The sequence below is a fragment of the Diprion similis genome, chromosome 7 (genome assembly GCF_021155765.1).
Source record: "Diprion similis isolate iyDipSimi1 chromosome 7, iyDipSimi1.1, whole genome shotgun sequence".
In the NCBI taxonomy this organism is placed as follows: Eukaryota; Metazoa; Arthropoda; class Insecta; order Hymenoptera; family Diprionidae; genus Diprion; species Diprion similis.
Genome location: NC_060111.1, coordinates 7,565,184 through 7,588,463, shown reverse-complemented (window position 1 = coordinate 7,588,463; position 23,280 = coordinate 7,565,184). Strand labels below are relative to the sequence as shown.

Here is a 23,280-nt window from a genome sequence, read left to right as displayed (position 1 = left end):
CACGTCAGGATATCAATGGTTTAAATTTAATCACCACAAGAGGCTGTTGCAATAAATTACATCAATTGAAATTTTAAAGTACACCTATAAATCAAGGCCAATACTGTCTTAACTATAAGTACTTGATGGTACACCTTGATATGAATGTATGATTAAACTGTTATCCGCAGGTGATGAGGAAGCGTGGATATTGCAATAAAATGCATACATATATGCCTACACGATATATCCACTCCATAAACGTGAATGGGCTACTGCGCAATTCGCGTGGCTTTATGCATTGGGATTTTCGGTGATTACATTAAACTCTCAAACTGTCAAACTACGCTGAGACACTTTTTTCACACGATAGTACCACGGGATTTGGGAAACATTGATTATAGCGGTGTTCGTTTAATTTTATTAACTCTATAAACTACTTGATTACAGTAATAAGTAATATTTACACGTTGAATGTGGTAGTTTTACAGCATACCTATTACGATTATTACGTCATATTATATACAATGATAATTTTGTTTTAAATAAATCAGATAAGATTAAAATATGCATGTGTATGTATATTATGGATTTAACGCGACGATGTATTTCAAACACTTTACATACCATTATATGTATACACTATTGGCTATTTGTGCATGCTCAAATATTTCGTTTCAATCAAAATAGATAGTCGCTAACTTATTCAGCAAATAGGCGCGAGGAATATTCCACTTGTATAAATAAATGTACATTTTCACAGTAATTTTTACTCAAAAATAACACAATGTAACAGAATAAAAGCCCATCAGCTTGCGCGAACTTTTCTGCGCCTTCGATATCGGAGAAATTAATATTGCAATAAATCGCAGCTGATATAATGTTTTCCAACATATTTTTTATGTCGATATACGAACCGAACTTGAATCGACATTGTCAAAAATTAAAAAAGACGCAAGTCGCTAAGCTCGGAACCAAATTCTTTTCCCACGTCTGTATCATGCCGTGATTCAATGCGTTTTCATTTTTACCTCTGCCGAATCATGATGCCTAATTCGCGGTGTACTATAATTGTTGTTGTATAATTTTATCTAAGATAATTATCTTCGATAAATTCACTTCACCTTTCATCTAATACATAGAGATAATTCGAGTCAATTTAAGTTTATCCTTAATTTTCATCTAGATGATTCTGCTTTTATCTCAGTGATGGGTATAACTCTACCCATCTTGACTACCCATAGACAAAAATAAGGATAATGGTGTATGTGTCACGCCTATTACAGAGAGACTTAATTTTTCTATGCATAATCTCTTGATATTTTTTTCCAGACAATAAAACTGATTAGCTTGTACGACACTGGCGATCGCGTATATCCATCAACCAGTTATTCGGTGCTCAAAACTTGTTGATATAGTAGTCATACGTATGCTCTTCAGAGATCCAAGTACATGATTTGGGTTGCTGAAGCGGCACCGCAAGCGGCCAACATGCATGCCACCCATACGACTGCTGTTGTCGTTCCCGAGACGCTGACGATGGTCCCAAGACCACAGGACAGGAGGAATTGCGCCAGGAACACCATCGACGAAACGATCGCCACGTCCGTACCCAGGCCTCGGACACCGCCGCTTTGAACAGCGACCCCATCCACCCCGACCTCGAACTGTAGAAGACATGAAATGATGGTTTTATCAGGTCACTCGAAGCGGAGAGGATTGACCGAGATAGTCTAGCCAGTGAAATTATTCTCTGAAAATTTTTCCAAGAATTTCTGTATAAATTTACCAATTATGTCGATAAATAATTTTTTCCAATAAAAAGTCCCGTATTTATTCCGAAAGTTGGAAAAGGCCTGTTTTTCATGAAAATCATCGCATTATGAGAATTTGTTTATCACCCGATAATCCGCGAGAAATTTTCACTTCAATTTCTTAATCATATTCATTTTCGTTATAAGAATGTTTTATTAGCTATTTATGTGGCATGCCACATACAATATTTTTTACGGTATGGGCATTGAAAAGCAAAACGAAGAGTGAGGTTATGTCGTGATCCGTACGACGAAGCTACTTTATTTGGCAGTTTGGGATGCGCACTTCGAACTGCGCATCAAAACTGCGAAATAAAGACTTTATTCCGCAACTTTGTTCGCTGCCGTATAAGGCGTCACTTTACGGAACGAAAACTGCCACAAAAAGTGGACTTCTCAATGCCCATGCCGTAAAAAATTTTTTTATCTCATATCGAGATGTAATTTGTGTTAAAGTTTGCACGAATTACAATAAAAAAAAAAATTTTAATTTCAAAGCAATTTAATTATCAAATCTGCTTTCGTATCTCGCTTTGCAATTAACACCTTGAACAATTTTGAATATTGTTCGAAACTGTTATATATAACTAACATTTTACGCTTAGAAACGTAGTTCAATTTCTTCAAAGGTTCACCGATTACGTTCAACAATTTCCGAATTTCTCACCGATAGACCGTCGAGCTGTCTATCTCGGAGATTGATTTTGGAAATTGATCGTTGTTCTTTGATTGCTGTTTTTCTTTTCAGAGAATTATTTCCACCGAAGTTGCATGTAATGTGTGGACTTATATTACCGTTGACGAAGCGTGGTAATGGGCAATTAGCAGATACGGCATTGTAAAGAGTGTCGAATACATGACGCCGGCTGTCCACGAGAAAATAATTACACCCACAGGGTGTTTCGTCAGCGCCATCATCATCATTCCCGTGCTGTAGAACAGCAGGCCGCATATATAGACTTTCCGGGCTCTGCGAATGACCGAGGAATTAATTAATAATTCTCTTGTTATTTTTGGGAATTTTCCTAGAGTAGAAAGATTATTATGCATTTAAACAAGGGTTATTAGCTCCGGTTTTAGATTAAAATTGTTTCCTATTCAACATACGAAACTCATCAAGCTTACATCAGGCAGCCGATCAATTGCCTTTACGTTTGACCGGATCAGCAGAATGACAAATTATTTAAAATTGTTCGTTAAATCAATATTTTCGGAGCAACTTATGATACAGATTTAGCAAAAGCAAGGCCGTTTTTCATAATCAAAAGCAATTCTGCTCTGAATATAAAGATTTAATTGATTGAATTTAATAACCATTAATCACCCTGTGATTTGGCAAGCGTATATTAATGATTCAAACGAAGTTGTGTGTCACCTAGTATTTGCGTCTGTACGATAAAAATTAGCCGCAACTTGCTGTTATACCAATTAAAACTCACAAGCGTCAATCCGACATTGAGTAAGGCTCACGGAACAAATAATTACTTAATGACACGGTGAACGTCCTTAGTTTTACAATGACCTAGAAAATTTTTAGTATGACATATCTTATTGCTAATTGTAAGACTAACTTGTAGCGTTTAATGAGTTTCTCAATGACGAGCGAGTAACAGGCACACGATAAGGAGTACATCGACATCCCCCAGCACCCAAATCGAACCCCGGATTCGTAAAGTTGTCGTTCAGTAGATCCGTCGGAAGCCTGAAATAAAGATTGAAAAGTATTGGAGAGGAACAGGGTGGAATTCCTGAAACAGCATGGCAGAGCTAAAAGTGCTGAAAAAGACGTTTAAGAGAGGTGTTACGTCCCGTTTTTTTTCACCTGGAAAAGATGTCTCGCGATTAGTGTGAGAAAATACGTCGTTCGCCATCTTAGGATGTAAAATATGGGTCATGAGACACCGATTTAGTCTTTTTTTTTTATCGTACATTGGCTTAAAATATGAAAATATGGTCAAAAGGTCGAAATTGAATAACAGTTTAATTAAAAAAAAAAATGTCGTATGTACTGGTAGATACGACCATCTGCTACTGATTCGACTATAAAAACTTAGGTTGATTAATTCCATGAGGTCGTATTTGCCAAAAATAATTTTCTTTTACTTCGATAATTGACGGTTTAGATAATCGAGGTTCAGAAGATCGAGATATAATTTGCGGTTATGACCTTTTGTGTTGGTTTTGGAGAATGATTATCTAAGATTTCTGAATTTTTGCAGATATTGATTTATTTATGCGTTTCAATGGTTTTCGAAATATTTGTAAAAAAAAAAAATTGTGGTTACGACCTTATGTTTCGATCTTTTTCTTCATGTTTATACTTATTAATGGGAAAACGTTATATTTTCAAACGCTTGATTTTCCGTGCGGATGGTAAAAAAATTGTAGGCCCTTTTGCCACCAATATTGCATTTTTGGTTGTTACAACCTGATACGCGACACCTTTTCGAAACTTGACGTAAAGAAATCAGCCCTTGACGAAACATCAAAGTATCCAACCGTCCGAAACCCGAGTCTCAAAGTTCGGAAAGTGCAAAGTTCCGAAAGTGCGAGAATGAGAAAATTTGAACATATGAAGCATCGAAATTCCGAATGATCCAAGATTTTCATTTCCGTGAACTTCTGGCTTGTTGAAATCTCACCACTTTGATCTTTCCATGTCTTTGATGTTCAATATTTTCACGAAACTTTATTCATCGGAACTTTTCTCTATCGTAACTTGAATTTATGGAATCTTTCATTTCGGAACCTTCAAATTCGGAACTTCAGTAAAATAATTAATTGATCCTGACCTTAGGATCACCCCCGTAAACCGCCTCGCCAACAAAATCGGTGAAGTAGAGAGAGTAGCAGACGTGTGCCATCCAGCAGAACAGATTCGTCAAGCACAGCATCCTCATGCTGTGAGGCATGTAGAGTATCGAGAGAAGATACTCTCTCAGAGTTGTTCTGGAGCTCGTCTCTACGCCCTCGTCGAATCCGTTGTTCTCCGTCGCCATTGCAGCCTCCGGAAGCACGTCGGGAATCATGGGAACAGCGCCAGGTCGCTTGGGACGTTCACCGGTGGGTAGCTGCCTGAGGATGAACTCCTGAAATCGCGGATATGTTTGATTTTTACGTTTGAATTTCCTCGTTTTTTCATCGTCAACTAGCCTCTGCAGTGTTTCCAATGTTCGTCGGATCCTCCGCCTGCGTCAGGGTTCCATACGAGGTACACTCCTCGGCTGCAATCTTGTCCGACTCTTCCGACTTCCTGCTCTCCGACATCTGCGGAGGAAATTTTGCTAACGATTGAAATCGACGAGAAAATCTTCAATGAATAGAATATCGTCAATGTTGAACTAGATAATCTGATAAAGGTGAAATTATTCAGTAACAAATTCATCCAAATAAGATGTATTATCTCTATAAATTGTAATAGATTATCCTTATTTCCATCTGAGTACTGAAGAAAAGAAAAGAAAAAAGAAACAAAAAATCAATAAAGACGACAAAAACAAGAATAAAAGGAAAGAATTTATTTTCGTTGATTCGAAAAACTGTTTCTTTCCGGGTGGTGAAAGAAAGTACGATATTTTACCGCGAATAATTTTTTGCCAAAGAAAGTAAAGATGATTTGGTGGAAAGAAATAAAAACTAGTCCATGAAGCAAGAAGATGATTTTTTTCGTCAACGTCAAAGGAAAAAAAGAATGTTTGCTAGTCTCAAAATAAAATATCCCTTTCCTCTTGGAAAGTTTTTTTTTCATTCAAATTATCTGTAAGATGAAGAGGAGAGGTGAATTTAACTTAATCACACAATGAGATAAAAGGTTCCGTGAATTTTTCCGACATACCTAAAATTGTTCTGGATAAACTTATATTTTACAAACAACGTATAAAAATACCGTCAGAATATTTTCATTATCCATCGGGATTATCACTTTGCAATGCGTCGTCTGGTGGAAAAAATCGAACTAATGCAGCCAAGCTACTAGCTAACCGTTGACTGTGTTCATTCGCTATTGGATGGTGGAACAGGTATATTATTTATCACGTTTCATTAAATTGTGTGTCGTGAGTAATTGGAAACCCCGGAAAATCGCGATGTGCCCTCGTTAAAATTAAGAATTTAGGTTATGTGGTGACAAAATGGCGCCGAGAACCAGACTCTGACGTCACGAGGGCATTTTCCAATACCTTCTGGTCGTGGAATCGTTGGTACTGATCCCGCTCGAGGACCTCAAGTGGAATTTCCTTGAAGCTGGTGATGGTGCAAAAGACGCATATCACGAATATTATCGTGATTAAGGTGAAGGTCGCGTGAAGGTGGCCCCCCAGCATGACCCCAAGGGTCGTTGCGTCCCAGTTGATGCCTCCCAGTCCATAGCCCATGAAGCCCCCCAATCCGGCCATGATGGTGAAAGTGCTGAGTCCCCGGGCATGATCCTCTGTGAGGTGTAATCAGGGTTTTGCAATGATGCGAGGTAAAGATTAAGTTACAATCAATTTGTAACTGCCGAATGGATTCGATTGGCGAAGTTGCACCTCGGCAATTTTATTGATTCATGTAAGCATAAGTAATCAAGTTGAAGAAAAAGTACGCGTAAGTATACGAGAGTGAGAATATTCATTTTTACTAAGCAAGGTGGGAATTCTTTTGATATAAAAAAAATTGGGTCAAACTTACTCCGACCACTTTCATTTCTAACCTCCAAATTGCGAGATACTTATTGACTAGACGATGCGGTGATATTGAAACTCGAAATTTATTTGAATTGAAGAGGATATTCGACGCCTACCTGGAACAGTGACGTCTAGAAGATAGGCTCTGGCTGGGCTTTGACACGCGTCAGCGTCAAAGTCGAGGAGAACAGTCCCGAGTATTGTGAAGAATATCCCCCAAGAATGGGACGAGGTTGGAGGCGAGTGATGGTTTTCACCCGTAGAAGTTGTGCCCGAGGTTCGATGCCCCAAAGGAACGGTTTGATTGACAACCGTCGGAGTGTCGCCGAAGGCGTATCCCATGTTTTCACCGTTGGGGACGAGGATCAATCCTGGAAATTGAAGCCCCGAGTCTTACATCGATCGGTCTTAGGCCTCTCGCATATTTTCACTCTCTTTCTCCCTCACTCTCGAGTCTTCTCTCTCTAGATCACTTTACGTACGTTTTCATATGAATCAATGTCGGAAGATGCAAATATAGGCGTTGTAGAGCAATCTATGAAAACTTAGGTTGAAGATTGCGAATATGACCGATAAATTTCGAAATTCAAGATGGCGGACTAAAATCCAAAACGTCACTTGATTTCGATGAAACTCGGTATTCGGGGGTTTTCGAGGTCACTGATCACGAATCTGAACTCGAAATTTCAAAACTCATCCAATACAGGTTGGGTAGAGGGACTTTTTCGATTTTTCACCGCCATATTGGATCCGCTAATTTAAATTTTTCTCTACCGTTAACTGCCGGAAAGCCTAAAGTATAGGTTCTAACTGTGATCGGTTATATTTAACATACAGGCACACCATTTGGGGAATTTCTAAGGGGATTAAAGCTCATAAAACCCCGGCAGTCTAAAGGTTAATTAAGTTCGCCACGCTAACATTTTCAGTTGCCAATTCGTTTACAATTCACATAATTTATTCTAGTTCTGTGAAAAGAATTTTGTCAATTCTATCTGTATATTTTTCTGCTTTACAGTAGCGTCATGTCCATTTATAATTCTCTGTCAATCAATCGATCAATCACTCACCGATGAAGACACCGATGGCCAGGAGCAGGATGAACGGCCTTCTTCTTCCTTGTCGTATTCTGCAACGGTCACTCACGCTGCCGAGGAACGGGGTCACGAAAAAACCAACCAGAGGACTCAGCGCCCAGACCAAGGTCATGTGCTGGTGGTCCACACCGATCTTGAGGAGCGTCGGTGACACGAACGCGGTTTCGGCCGCGTAAGAAAACTCGATGCCCATCACGGCGGCCGAGATCCGGACCAGCTCACCCCGCGTTTTTTTCCTGAATTTTGGATACTTGTTTCACATTCTGGTCGCCCAATTATGATTCTAGGTATTAGATACGAGTAAATTCCTGAAGAAGTGCATCACACTTGATCGAACTTCGTTTGTATTTTTAATTTTTTAAATTTTTTCACTATAATCCATAAATAGAAAGTATCGTTGTTATCAGTAACATCAACCGTTTTGCTTGGCGACATGTTTTACGGTCGTTGCGATATTTCAAATTGATTTCACTTACGTCAAATCTGGAGACAGTTAAGACGGGGTTCGTCTTCTTTACCATGGTATGCTGTTTTTTTTTCTCTTTTTTCTTTTGGTTTTCAATCGCGATACTCTCATGTTGAAATTCGATTTTTAGTCAAAACGACTTTTTACAAACTTTTAATACGATTGTTATAAAAAAATGATCATTGGAAGAGAAGTGAAGGGATTGTGGCACAAGCGGTAAACTATCCAAGTTATATATTGTCTCGAAATTTGAAGTAATTCGATCAAGATCGATTTACATATTTTTTAATAAAACACTTCCCCATCGAATTGAATAATTGGGTGTTGAGATCAATAGATTCACCCTCTTTTTCAGCACTTCACTCGTATATGAGAGCGGATGTAACGCACCTGTATATGTGCGAATAGTCGTCGAGGGTCTTTTCCAGCTTTGGAGGGCCTCGAAGATGGTTCAAAACACCCTCGAGTCCTTGGTCCAAAGGAATGCTCTGTTTCCACTCTTTCCAACCGTTCCATTTCTCGCCAACTTTATCTCGCACTCCGTGAATCCTACCGGCTAATCCCTCGTACTCGTGCAGTTTATCCACCATTATTTCCGATTCTTCTTATCTTGTCCTTAACCCTGAATAAAACAGTTTAAAACGTCGAGTGACAGTTCCGTATAAAAGCGGAGATTCGATTCACCCCGAGAAAAGTTTCATGAAAATGGAAGAACGCTGCTGCTCTAGTTATGGCGGTTCTCATGTCTCCTGTTCATTCGGGTGGAATTACTCTTAGGTACAAGGCGTGTAATTGTTTCTTGGTAACTCTTTGCTAACAGTGAAAACTATATTATTCCGTAGATTTAAAAATCCGAATTTGCGAAGCCTAATATGATGCATCGAACGAATGAGAAATGACTAATTCGAGAATTTGTAATTGGCCTGAAATTCCTTACCTAAGATTTTTGGTTTTCTCTAAACGAATGCCCAATTAAATTAGATGGAAAAAATTCGGGGGATGCGAATCAGAATGGCCTAACTCCGAGAATTTGCTAATCGGATTGAGAATAAAAAACGACCGAAAATCTATCGAAAGTGAAGAATAACACTTCTTTTAACCTTCAAGCTTTCTTGGATCGAGCAAAGTGTTTGCGCGAGTTTCCAGGTAGAAAATATAAGAAAACACTGGCTGTAACTGCAATTAGTGATTCACGTGATTACACTTTTGTGTATTTTATGCGTCAAACAACAAAGAAATCTTATCGCTAATTGTTTCGATCAAAAGCAATTTAATCAATTCTTTTTAGGCGTGAATCGAACAGATTACTTTAATGATTTATTAATCTCATCTGTGAGAAGTTGATGTGACCTAAACCGCGCCATTTTTTTCTAATTTTAACACTGGAGCCTGATTTTCAAAGTTCTGTAATATACTAGTTGAAAACATAAGAAGGACAGAATGTACTCGAAAAATCCAAACACAAAAAAAAAAAACAGAAAAGGTATAGCGTCAAGAATGTAATGACAAGTGAAAATCCAAGGCTTCGAGCTATAGAGACTCGTGATTATATTTACTTAATTTTCTTCTCACCAGTGTATAAATTGCAGTAATTCACGACGCGAAATAAATGCTGTAAAAAAAAAAAAAGTTCGTGAATTGGGATAAGCACAATATACCTGTTGATCCGGATTGCGATAATCCTTCGGGATTACGCGGCGAATCAAAGTATCCGTAAGTCCGAATGCCAGGGATGGTGGAAAAAAAGAGCAGAAGTAGAAAGGGGAAAAAATGGTTCAAAGAAAGAAAAAAATTTGCTTATTATTTCAGTGAATGAGGGTAGAGTAAATACGTGCAATAAAAATAATGCAACAACCAACCTGAATTATCACTCTCTGATATCCCGTGACTTCAATCCATTTTAAACCGCAACGTTGCAAATCAACCGGCTTCTCCCTACCGAATTTTTCAAGATCGCGTCACTCTCCTTCAGCAGCTAACGTCAAGGATTACGTTCAACCCTGTCGACGGACGCTGCTCGACTACCAACCCCGAAGCTCACCCCACCCTCGAATCAAGCCAGTGTCGCGACGTCGCGACGCGCTGCAAGTTCCGCGTTATTCTAGCAAGAACCGATGCCTGTGTGAGTCTCTAGGTGCGTTCAATGTTGGACGGAACTTGGCTCAACATTTTACGCGTACAATCATAACAGCAACGACAAAGATGGCTTTCGTTTTCACAGAAGCTAGTTTATTTCAACAACGGTAAAAAAGCTTCGTTCAAAGATTGTTTTCTCCAATGTTGCACCACGAAAGTTTGCTCAATATTTGGCAGAGAATAGTCTTCACCAATTTCGTTCTTTTCATTTTTTTCTCATTCTTTTTCACTCGCTGGTTCAATGAAGATACGATGTATCGAGTACATATATATTGTACAAGAAAAAAAAAAATCGAATGTCTGTTATATACCTACAGTCTTTCCGTGCGTTCAATGTTGGACGGAACTTGGCTCAACATTTTACGCGTACAATCATAACAGCAACGACAAAGATGGCTTTCGTTTTCACAGAAGCTAGTTTATTTCAACAACGGTAAAAAAGCTTCGTTCAAAGATTGTTTTCTCCAATGTTGCACCACGAAAGTTTGCTCAATATTTGGCAGGAATTCATTTTAACCAATTTCTTCATTTCATTTATTTATTTATTTTTCCTCGAAAAATCCATCCAATCGTTGGTCAAATCAAAATACGGTAGGTATAGTACGTATATCCTACAAGTAAAAACTACAATATATGTTACTTACATTAATTGGTTTAAAAGTTCTTCTAGTGCAGTGGCCAAGTTAATAAACGAAAATAAATGTACAGACCTTTCTCAAGGGACGCTGAAATCGCGTGAAATTGCAGATGGAATGTTTGTCGTGAACGATTTTGTTATTTGTTCTTCGTTTCGTTAATTCCATTTCCTCTCGTTCGTCGCCTTCTTTCTGCAAATACTCGAACTGGTGGCTGCAGGTTGTGCTGATGCAACAAGTACCTGCAACGTGACGATTCCATCCTCGGTTGACCTGCTTGTAGTTATAAGATAGCTTCATCACCTCTGAAATACGTTTACTTTTACGTACACAATACAGTCACTAAAATAGAAGAAATTATTACGATCACGTCAAAAGGTATTTCCAACAAATGACTTTTTAAAAACCATTAATTCCGACAAAAATAGTGTTAAAATCATTGATAAAATTAGGCAAAAAGAAAATATATGGAACTTGTGTTAAAGGTGTTAAATTTTCTATAAATACGTAGGAGGATTCTTGAAACTTGATTTAACCAATGACTTTTTCTTATCGAAAATTTATTTGTTTATTTATTTTTTTACCTCAATTAATCGCCAGATGCCGCCTGGTTTTCTTACTTCTTAATTCTCGTTACGAACGAAGGAAGCATCGACGCGGAATGGATCGACCTAGTATTTTCAACTTGCAAATGAGCCATCGAGAGTTAGATTTCCAGCAGCAGTAGTCATATACATATACGTACAATTTCCTTCATGGAAATTGCGCGACTATCCTTCCAGCATTATTATACAATGGATGAAAATTTTTGCTCGTTCGCAAAACTTTTCTTACTTCCGTACTTTTTCGATACTGCAGATTAAATCATCGCATGGCTAATAATTTTTATATAGATTTATATTACAGAGATTTTTTCTGTTTTATAACATATAGAAAGAAAATCAATACCTGATTAATTGTCGAGATGCGGAGGTGCTAAATGGGATGATTAAAGTCGGATAAAGTGTCTACCATTCAGCCGGTGTTTCATCGCTTCAATAATTGTTCCTCTTTCCTCCAGATAGCAGTCGCCGTTAAATCTCTGGTGACTTCATTGCCATTTACACTTGGAGCAAACACCTGGGACTTCGCTGCGGACTCTTTCGATATTGTGCGTTTTTATCAGCGTTGAAAAACACCGAGGGAAATTTATACAGGTGTTAAACATTCGAGTCAGATGGCAAAGAAAAAATGAATTCGAAGTTTTGGATTTCGAATTTTAAAGAGATCGATTAACTGAAAATTCGTTATTTTTATTAATCTTATTACGAAATAGTTAAATCGTCATGTCACTAAGATGCGAGACCTCTTTAGCAATTGAAAAATATAAAATACTGGAATCGTAAACAAAATGTTAGATATCGATGTTTTGTTTCAAATCCCTTCAAAATTATTCAAAGTTTTTATAGTAGATCCGTTAGATTTCACTCTACGACGCACATTTTATTCGTAAAGACTACTTTATACGATTTCACTGTAATGCTTTATTATTAATAATTAATTTAAAAATATCGATAACGATCAACAAATCTACGATATTATTAACCGTTTGAAAACATCTTGAAACAAAACACCGATATCTATAAAGCTTTTTCTTAAAATGCTAGTATTTCCAAATTTTGTACGTCTCACGAAGACATCTGATTTTATAAATGCCGAATGCACGAATTTATCGTGCCAAAATTATTAAATGGTATAAATTTTTCGGAAGCCAAGTTCCTTAATCGATGAAGATTCGAGGGTGGCGTTGACGCTACTGCAGATTAGCCTATAGCTATAACGGTATACGGAAAGCACTTGGAAGAGTCTTAAATTATTAACAGTACAGCCGTCACCCAAATGAAGTCTTACAATCTGGGTCTTTCCTAGAGCAGCCTTGGCTAAGGCTCAGTGTTACATGTTGGAGGTAAGGTAACAGCTGACAGTTTTTTTTTCTACCACTGACGTATAGGAAAATTGACGAGGTGTTGTTTTACGATTCTTTATACCTGCTGATTATTTTTTATACGTTAAAAAAGTTATTCACACATGTCGTTCTGCCGGTAAACAATTTTCCCCTCTTCTTCAACTCGTTCGTTTATTTATTTCCTTTCCTTTAGTGATTATTTATCCTCCTACATCCAACTCAATTAATTGGGTCGGATTTCATGCCGACGAAAAACCGGAGAAACAATAAGAGGAGAAATTTTCTGTAAGCATGGAGAAGCAGAAGCATCAAAAAGCCTAATAATGACGAGGACGACGATTCCGTTCTACCAATCGGATTAAGTTGTATTCTGTAAAGACTGAGACGCAGCGTCGTTGATACTTTTCTCTCCAGATTTCCTCATGAGACAAATTCTATCTTGGATTTTCTGGGGAAATAAATGAGGAGGAAAATGGCGAAGCAATTATTTCCCAGGAGGATTTTTCTTCGTTGGATGTAAAAAGATTTTTAAATGCGGAGTGATAAGTCTGCGGTAGATGAAATGTATTTCATTACAATATGAAATTAGACTAATGACCATGTAAATCGGAGTTTTGAGAGCACCGATAAGCGATTTTTGATAATTGAAATAATTTTTGTCATTAGTCAATCTAATGTTTGACAATAAGTTTAACAATAGCTAAACACCTGCAGATCGTTAATATTTTTTTGGATCATCTTGAGAAATGGTTATACTCAGAAAACCAACGATAAAAAATTACTGATATGCGAGGTGTTCACTTTATTGTTGACTGCGAAGCTAATTGAATTTGATAGTGAAAATGATGATGGATAACATTGCGACCTCAATTGCATTCCCCACCGAAAACTCACCGAGAACAATAGTTCGCTGGCTCTGAAAAACATTTCCGTGAATAAATCAGTAGAATTGTTTTGAAAAAAATATCATTGTTCCCTTATAGATTCAAGTATCAGACGTACAGTCGAATGAAAAAATTTACACCAAAAGCAAATATATAAACTGAGTTGTTGAAAATAACGATCGTGTCTTACGATATTTCAGAGAATATTAAGTTCCGTGAATTCAAATAAAGAAATATTGCTTTTTAATAGCTCTAGAAGATCCGATTATTATTATTTCTTCATATTATTATGGCAATGAAATCCGTACTGTGTGCTCAACTTATGACTCATTTCATTGACTATACACGCAGCAGCTAGAATCAAGTCTTTAACAACGTTAATATGTTTTTCAAAAAAGCGCAAGAATTCATCCATTCACGCAGATAATGACATTCATTGTCTTATTAATACGATCTGTCCTTTTTTTTTTAAGGTCCAATTTTTCTAGGCTTCGAGACTTCTTTACTTTCTTTATCGTGAAGTGATACATCGTTCTAATAATTGTGGAATCAACTCCATTATTCGTTCACTAATTGTTTATTATTTAGGGGCCTAAAAGAAAGTGCGATTTAGAAACAGAAGGCATACATGCACCCCGAGTTTTATTCCTTCCTTTCAATCAGCGCATGAATCCGCACGAATGTCGCAGTGCGAATCTATCGGCTTTCGCCAATCTGGGTTGCCATCAACGATCGAAGAAGAACCGGATCGCGTCCTGATTAAAAGATCCACAACGGATGGTTGAAAAGTATTTGAAACGAAATTTCGGTGTTACGATTTTTTTTCAGCAGCCGGTACTTCCGACGCGGAATACAGACGCATCGATTTTTTCAGCAAACCAGCCAATCACCGTCAGCCCGTTCGCATCAATTTTCTCCAGTGATTCCAAGGCTGGGCAGCTGCTGTTACGCAGCGGGAAGAAATCCCTATTGGACGATATTGAGTCAATTTATTTGCAATTTAAAGACTACAAGCCCTGGTTCACTCTGAGCTGCACGAACGATCGTCCGGAATCGTGATATTATACGCAGTACGTTCGTTCGTGTGTTTATATATTGGATCGAGAAACAGAAATCCCCTCATTTGTTATCACACAACCCGTCTCGGTGAAGGCGTCATCCTGATCGCGTGGCACTCACTGGCACTGTATTTTCAGAAATAAGATACCGGCGAGTCATTAACGATTTCTTCGTAAGTCGTTGATGAGTGAGCGTCAGAAATCCCCTTCTAGACCAAGAGTTGGTTGCAATAAAGAAGAGAAGAAAGACAAAAGAGAAAAAAAAAAAAAAAAAAGAGGAAGAGGAATTGGAAGAAAAGAGCAAACACACAGAAGGAAAGAGTCTTTTCCTCCGAGTATCGATCAAGCTGCGCCTCGGATCATTTACTCCGAATCGGCAAGCTCCGTGCATACGAAGAGATTGTCGCCCTTGCGACTTCTCCAATTACTGAATATAATAATTGCAAAATTTATCATTAATATTATTGCAACGGAGAATAATAAATTGAATATAAACTCCGAGTGACGTGATTCGACCAAATTCCAACTGCTAAAGTGTCACGTAATTCTTTCGGTGGATATTGTGTGAAAGAGAATCGGGTTATCGAGAGTGAGGGAAACGATCGCGTGAAAATTGGGATTCTTGATGTTATAAAAATTTTATCAGAGAAAAAAGTGTTCGACGGACTAAACAAGAATCAACCTAAAGTACGTGATTTATATTCGTCTGAAAGTTGGTCAATTGACGTTTTCGTAATTATAATTGTCTTAGTTTTGTTAGTGTGAATCAGCGGAGAATGATATGCAGAGTGTGAAGAAATTAGCTCTCGGGTAATAATTTGTGTATGGATAACAAACAGTTTAACATGAAACGCTCCATTTGACCTTTCGAAATTGACCCAAATAAAATTCAATTGCGAGTAATCATTAAAAATATTCAACTTCTCTTCTTCTCCTTCATCCTGATCTTCTTATTCTTTTCACACGTGTGTAACTACTTAAGGGCATCAACGTCGCTCGCTGTGATGTAGCTTCCTCCTTCTATTTGGATATTATTTTTCGACTGACGAGAGCGTCGGACGGAGGTGAATTCTCTTCGGAGTTGATTTTCTACCTACGTTTTTACAACGTACAATTTTTAACGGTAACAAAGCTGTTATGGGAGTCGAAAGTCAACAACGCGCAAAAGGTCTGTATAAAACTAACGTCACTAAGTAAAATAAAATTATCTAAACCCTGAAAGAAATATCCGATTTCCATTCCATAAAATCTGACTGGTGCAAAGAAATTGACAAGTCACTCAAAATTTTTACTGATAAATATTTTTTCGAAAGAAATCCTCATTTGATACACATCAAATTTCATCTCTGTTCTCACTTGGTTCAATAGTTTTTCCTTAAATTGAACTGCAGTAGTTCAATAATTAGTCAAAATCATAGTGTGTTTGAGTTAATTTTTCGGCCCTATGAATCGGGGTTCTCCTTAATAGCAAGTCTAAATTTAAAGGGGTCGCAGTATCGGCTTGGAAGGTTACAGTATATAATACCGATGACATTTTTTCTGTTTGAACAGGTGTAAAACCGCCGTTAGAGAGTGAAGTCCAAGATGCAGTTGATCAAACAGGTAAATCGGGGACAAGTCTGAACGCAAACCCAACCATAAGCAATTGGGAATTGGCCTATTTTCCACTATTACAACATTCGGCGTGATGTAGACGCCAATAGTTTACCCTGTCTTGTTACTAGAAGACCCTTCGCTGCACTTGACAACCATTCAACCCTCAAAAGTCCAACATGATCGTTATCTTTACCACAGGTTTTGGAAAATTTCACTACAAACTTTTCGTCGTTTGCTCAATGGTGTTCATGAACACCGGACTCGGGGCCAGCAGTTCGGGTCTGATCGTACCTGCGGCTGCCTGTGACTTCGAAATGAGGACCGAGGATAAGGGTCGGTTGACCGCCGCACCGATGCTCGGTAATCCAACGCAACAATCTAATCATCTTATTGCGTTTTTTGATCGAATTCACCTTGTCGTTCAGAAAGGTTCTTCAGGATCGCGTCTCTCAGTTTTTGCCCGACATTTCCGCCTCTCCCATTCCTCGTCTTGGAGTCTATGACAAAAGCTCAACGTCATTTCGAACGTCGAATTAACTGCACACAGCCTCTCACGTGATGCCTAAATTGGCCCGAAGCGTCGATCGAACTGTTCGATACTCGTAACGGTCAAGTGTCCAATTGCCATTAGTGAGATCACGTGACAATCCAACTCATGGAGGCACCGCGTGATACTGTATCACTTTTAACTAAACGATGTCGTACGACGTGGATTATGGTACACGGTGGAAATTAGTTTTTAATCGATAAACAGCGAGTGACGAAAGCTGGATAGGCTGACCGATGACTGCTGTCAAAAAGCCATGGAAGGAACCATTTTCCGATATCCTCATTCACGACATGTCGGTTGACATCGCATCAGAGGATCATTATCATCATCGTCGTCGTCGCTTATCATTTGCTTCAAGTGTGATTCAGCTTCAGGTTCATCTTCATTTTTCAGGCATGGTCTGTGGCTCATATTTCTGGGGATGTTTGGCGGACATTAAAGGTCGGCGAACTGCGCTGCTGGCAGCGCTTTTCCTCGACGGATGTGCTGGACTCATATCAGCTTTCGTTCCGAATTATTGGGTCTTTGCTTTCCTCAGGTTCCTCAACGGATTCGCGTGAGTGAAACCGACGGCTACACGATAATGGCTGAAATATTTGGCCTTGAATACCTCTGCAGAACCTATATATAAATATTCCTTTTCCAGCATCACCGGACAGAGTGCCATGATATTTCCATATCTCGGTGAATTTCAACCCAAGAGATTAAGAGAGACAATTCTCTGCTGGCTGGAGATGGCTTGGACTTTTGGGATCATCTTGCTTCCTTGTATGTCAACTAAACTATGTAACCCACTATAACCTCACTTCCGGTCACAAAGTAGCCGCCATCGTAGTTCGTTCAAACAATTCATAATCTGCCCGAGGATGTTTGACGAACGAGATCTTTTTTAGCCAACCAATTAACATAGCTCAAGATTTTTCATCCTTAGAATATATCCAGAATAGATTGACACAAACGACCGTGTAAAATTTGGAACTTGTTTTGCGACCATTGTGTCTTCGAACTCCTCCACGTCTCGAAGGCACGTATCTACAGGCACTTTTATGATTGACCGTCACAATGAATCTTCCTATCACAGTGCTGGCTTGGCTTATCATCCCAATGACGTTCCGCTACACCTCGAGCAACTTCTCCTTCGCTTCGTGGAACCTCTTCGTCCTGATCTGCTCGCTGCCAGCTCTTTCGTTCAGCGCGGTGCTCCTCTTCTTTCCAGAATCACCAAAGTACCTATTCGAAGATAGTCAGGACGACCGAGCGATGAAGATCCTGGCTCAGATGTACGCAGAGAACTCTGGAATGCCGGCCGAAAATTATCCCGTAAGTAGTGGCTGGTACGCAGGATCACAGAACGAATTCGTAACGACTGCACGGCCCGTCGCGTCGTCTGCTAAAATTCAGTATTATAAACAAGAATCACTTATTTTTGGTGCAGGTGAAGTTTGTTGGGAGTGGCGGCGATCCGTTGGAAGCAAAATTGGCGGTAGTTTCAAGCGACGGTGTAATTTCACCGGTAAAAATAAAGCGCAGGAAGAAGCTGCTCGGGAAAATGTTAGGCGACATCGTCAAGCACACGATGACGATACTCCGGCCACCGTACCTGACGATAACACTTCTCACGGCTGCCATCCAGTTTGCAATGACGGCCGCTTATTACACCCTGATGAGCTGGTTCCCGGAACTCTTCCAGAGGTTTGCCGAGTTCGAAAGGGAACATCCGGGCAGCTCTGCTGGCGTTTGTTCCCTTCCCGTCGTCGTTCCGGTCGCCAACTCTACCACGGTGGGTATCGATTCAAGGATGATACTGCAAAACGGTGTAAGTATCCAAAATTTTGACTAATGAATTTCAAAGCAAAACAAAAAAAAAAAAAGAACTGCGTTTTACACTTTTTTTAAGTTCTTTCAAATGACCTCAGTCCCGATTAAATAGCGCAATTTTAATATGGCATGCGCGTAATGTCGGTAACAAATGTCGCCAAAATGAGATTTCGGTGTACTTCGTAATCGAAAACCAGATCAGCTGCCATTTTGTCATTTCACCATCAAATCTCATGGGACTGAGCTCAAAATGTGTGTTTTATCACCGCCGAGTGGCATCATACCAGATAGTTCGATCCAATCAGTGCGACTGTGAAAATTTGGCCAATTTCTGTGGGTGGTAACCAATCTGTAAAACTTTTTTCCAAATTTTGAAAAAGTAAAAAGACGCTCCACTTTTTGCCAAAATAAGGCATTAACTGCCCAAGTTTCACTCTAATCGCTTAAGCGGTATAGGAGTTTTGCATCCCCGCGTTTTCGAGGTGTACACCGGGTCTTTATAAGCACCTTAAGAAAATTACTACCTATAAATTATCGATCTTCACTCAACCCACCTCTGTTAAAACCCGCCTCCTCGGAGCCTGGCCAATGACAGTGTGTAGAATTACCTCAAACGATCTTCAGCAGATAAACGTCGTCAACGAATTTGGATGTGATACCAAACTCCAGGGTTCCGTTTTCCTCTACACAATTTTCCTGGGCCTGGCCTGCATTCCCACCAGCGTTTGGCTGCCCATGTGCATCGGACGTCTGGGGTACAGATTTTTTTTAGGTAAGTATCAAAGCTCAATTGAAATTGTACTTTTACGTAACGCGTTTTTTGACTCGTTTTTTCCGCACACGAAGCACCAGTTTCCACGATGGTCGAACGCGCATGCGCGCAGTACAGAAAAGTGGTCTTTTCCGTACTGCGGATGCGCTGTCGCGAATAAGTCTGACGCTACGCGACTCTAACCTCAATTTCATGCTTCGTGAGAAAACGCGTAACGTTGTTGTTACACAATGTACTGTTTCGTTTTTCAGTCGTCAGCACTGTGTTATCGGGCGCTGCAGCGGTTGGTCTCTTCTTCGTAACCTCATCGACGCAGAATCTAATCGTTTCTTGCATATTCGAAGCCTTGACTTCGATGGGAGTCAGTGTGGTTTACTGTGTGCTGGTCACCTTCTATCCCACACATTTAAGGTAATACGATTGGTACCTAAAGGTTCGCTTTTCGAACCTTCACAACTCCTTGGAAGAACTTCGGGAGTCACCATAATACAAGTAGAGGACGGTGGGGCAAAGTGGACACCTTAAAATTTTTGATGTTTCAGAAAATTTTGGGGCAAAATGGGCCCCCCCAAAATATTTTAAATAACATATAGAAAAAAATAAGAAACACTTGTTATCTTATTGTTATTTCTGTCGATTCAGCATCGCGTTGGTCGTTCAAAAACTTTCCACTCTGCACTTTATTCGCACAAATTGAAGAAAGTTCCAAAAATTATAAAAAATCAGGAGGAAAAGAGAAAGGATAATAGCTATATATGTGGCATGCCTGTAAACCGCTTGTTTTTTTGGCAAGGATAAAGATTTCAGTACGAGCTGAAGGCGGGCCGGAAGCGAGTCCTGAAATTATCCGCGCCAAAAAACGGCTTACGGGTATGCCAAATACAATATTTTTTACGGTATGGGCATTGAAAAGCAAAACGAAGAGTGAGGTTCAGTCGCGATCCGTTCAACGAAGCTACTTTATTCGGCAGTTTGGGATGCGCACTTCGAACTGCGCATCAAAACTGCGGAATAAAGACTTTATTCCACAACTTTGTTCGTTGCCGTATAAAGCGTCACTTTACGGAACGAAAACTGCCACAAAAAGTAGACTTTTCAATGCCCATGCCGTAAGAAAAAAATTGGGCTTGAAAAATCTATCCAAAAATAGACTTCATGCTCGCTGCTGTTCGTTTTCAGGGTAATCGCGGCGTCGTTTTCTGCATTATGCGGTCGTTCCGGCGCGCTAATTGGGAACCTGATGTTCGGCTACCTGTTGGACCTTCATTGCATTGTTCCGATTGCGGTAGTCGCTGGCCTACTGTTCTGTGAGTTTCGGTCTAAATATATCCCAACCTTCCTGTCTCCTATTCTCAACGTAAAGTGGGGGTCCAATAATAGCACGCACTATGCATACATCCGTGTACATACGAAACTGGTCGTTAATTTCCAACACATCCTTTTCGTCCCTGGAATCGATAGTTAATGACGAAAAACCCGTCCGTCAATTATTTCAGATTTTTAGCTTGATTGGAAAAGGTGCCGAAATCGATTTGAAATTGGAAAAAAAACCAATCAGCTTAGAATAAAAATAGAAACAAGCTATCGTTCAATTCTTTTTATTTGATAAGAAAAAAAGAAACGAATCGAAAATGACGAAAAATGAAAGAATTTTTGTAGAAATACGTATTTAATAGTGATTTTATCATGTTACAAATTTATACGTACCATATTTGTTTCAAATAAAATGTAAACGTTAAAAATATAAAAACGTTCTTCTTCCTAATGTTCGAGTAAAAAAAGAGCAAAAATGAAATAAACAACATAGTTTTCTTCTTTCTTATTCGTAAGTTGATACATTTTTTGTTTTTTTGTTTGTTTCCAGTTTCAAATATCCAAATTAAATAAAAAAGATTGTCCAATAGCGATTTTACTTTTTATTTTCTAATTTTCTTCGAAAACTGAAATTCGTTTCTTTTTACTTTTAATATCAAACTAATCAAGCTAAAAATCTGAAATAATTCACACACCGTTTTTTCACCATTATCTATCGATTCCAGGGTGGGAAATATGTGTTGAAAATTAACCAGCACCCTAGTGTATATATTATAAATATACATTAGGGTGGCGCAAAAAAACCGACTATTTCTCTTTTTTGAGTCTCGTGTGACAAAATGTTAGTTTTTGATGTTTTAAGAGCCTGCTCCAAAGGATAGCTCAAAAAGAAATTTTAAGAGGTCACTCCAAATTTTTAAGATTGTCAAAAATCATCAAAAAATTAAATTAAAAAAAATGTATTTTCAGTATTTTGTTTGATTTTTAATTCATGTCGTGGTGTATTGTTATCGATTCTTTCATACTAAATTAAAGAAAAAAAATTTATGAAATTTTAATATGAATATTAAAAGGTCGCTCGAAAAGATCTAAAGAAATGCAGCAAAAAATTGAAAAAAAATTATGAGCGACCTTTCGAAATTCAAATTTTGAACCGAAACTTTCGGAAACTTATTTTTATTTCGTCTATAAAATTATACCGTAACGAAAAAAAAAAAAAAAAAAAAATCGATTTTCGACGATTTCTGACGTTTTAAAAAATGTGAAGCGACCTCTTAAAAATTTTTTTTTGTACTATCCTTTGGAGTGGGCTCTTAAAACATCAAAAAATAACATTTTGTCACACGAGACTCAAGAAAAAAAAAAAAATCGGTTTTTTTGCGCCACCCTAATATACATACAGACTTAATTATTAGCTTGATCTCGCAATTAGAACAACAATCAGCTCTATTATTACGGTGATTTTTGATTCAAAATATGCCGGTTGACGCCTTATTATACACTGTTCAAAATAACCGTCGCCTATCCGCATCCCACCAGACTTTACGAATTTAATCACGCAATGTAATTAATTACTTTGCGCACAGTTGGCGGAGCTCTGACCTTCTTTTTGCCAAGGGAAGCTAATCTTGGGAAAACTGAATCTACGGCTGTGGTGAACTAGAATACGATGCCAGAATTTTCTCTATATTTATATACAAGTAGGTATTAGAATAATAATAATAATAATAATAATAATAATAATAATGATGATGAACAAAATAATTAAAACATGTCTCACACGTTTTACATTTTTTTTTATAACTCTTCGCAACTTTTCCACTATCGATAATTATTGAAAAATAATAGCGATCCTCATGTTGTGAATAAATTATTAGTCGCTAAAATTCTATGCACTTTTTTTTTTTTTGCACATAAATAAATTTATCAACTTGTACGGAAAACTAATTATAATGTTAACAATAATAATGAAACAAGGACGCAAGGCTTTGCGAGGAATTACACAGGTGTACAAACACACACTATTTTTAATTGGATAAAATTTATATTTTCATTAGTGATAATAAGACTGGGAAAAAAGTTTAATAATTAATATATTTCCGAATAGACGATCTCATTAAATTCGAATTAGGAAAAATTTCGTTAAAAGTTATTCGAAAGACGCGTTGCAGCGATTGTAAAATTTTTTCGAATCGAATAACTTTTCGATTCTGTTTGATGGAAATTTTTTTTTTTTTTATGTATATATAATTCATTCCTCTGACACTCACTTTTTATATTCATTGTCAGTGACTTATGTATTTATTTATTTCTACAGAAGCTGACTATCTTCGCGACTCTCGCATTGTGTCTGCAGTGCACGGCGTTGCAAAGAATCGCATTAATTTCGTCTCGACGTTGCGATGAATTTCCGGTGTCAATTATAAATCTTCATGGATCGCTCGGATGGTGAATTTTGTTAAATGACAAAGCGCAGAAAATCACGTGGCGATATAATTTAATTCAATTAACCATTCGCAGTATTATAAGCCATAGACGTGCCAATAATTATA

The 23,280-nt window shown here is 38.2% G+C and overlaps 2 protein-coding genes across 4 annotated transcripts; one reads left to right on the top strand and one right to left on the bottom strand.

Moving 5' to 3' along the window:
- Positions 1–383: 383 nt before the first annotated feature.
- LOC124408180 (proton-associated sugar transporter A) lies at positions 384–10,056 on the bottom strand. Of its 2 annotated transcripts, none has more exons than XM_046884926.1 (10): positions 9,874–10,056; positions 8,411–8,629; positions 7,528–7,790; positions 6,574–6,828; positions 5,972–6,222; positions 4,947–5,060; positions 4,586–4,882; positions 3,365–3,495; positions 2,589–2,763; positions 384–1,646 (listed from the first exon to the last, which is right to left on the bottom strand). In XM_046884926.1, the coding sequence occupies exons 2-10, from the start codon at positions 8,608–8,610 to the stop codon at positions 1,416–1,418; spliced, it is 1,917 nt and encodes a 638-aa protein (XP_046740882.1). In that variant the 5' UTR covers positions 8,611–8,629; positions 9,874–10,056; the 3' UTR covers positions 384–1,415. The 2 variants fall into 2 exon arrangements, with proteins under 2 accessions (XP_046740882.1, XP_046740883.1); XM_046884927.1 differs by having other exon boundaries at positions 2,589–2,724.
- A 5,218-nt stretch (positions 10,057–15,274) lies between these two features.
- On the top strand, positions 15,275–22,428 carry LOC124408093 (synaptic vesicle glycoprotein 2C-like). 2 transcript variants are annotated; one of them, XM_046884777.1, is made up of 11 exons: positions 15,275–15,846; positions 16,230–16,280; positions 16,473–16,634; positions 17,218–17,380; positions 17,471–17,592; positions 17,906–18,144; positions 18,260–18,604; positions 19,270–19,414; positions 19,666–19,825; positions 20,594–20,721; positions 22,315–22,428. In XM_046884777.1, the coding sequence occupies exons 1-11, from the start codon at positions 15,816–15,818 to the stop codon at positions 22,389–22,391; spliced, it is 1,623 nt and encodes a 540-aa protein (XP_046740733.1). In that variant the 5' UTR covers positions 15,275–15,815; the 3' UTR covers positions 22,392–22,428. The 2 variants fall into 2 exon arrangements, with proteins under 2 accessions (XP_046740733.1, XP_046740732.1); XM_046884776.1 differs by having other exon boundaries at positions 15,276–15,846; positions 19,267–19,414.
- Positions 22,429–23,280: the final 852 nt, after the last annotated feature.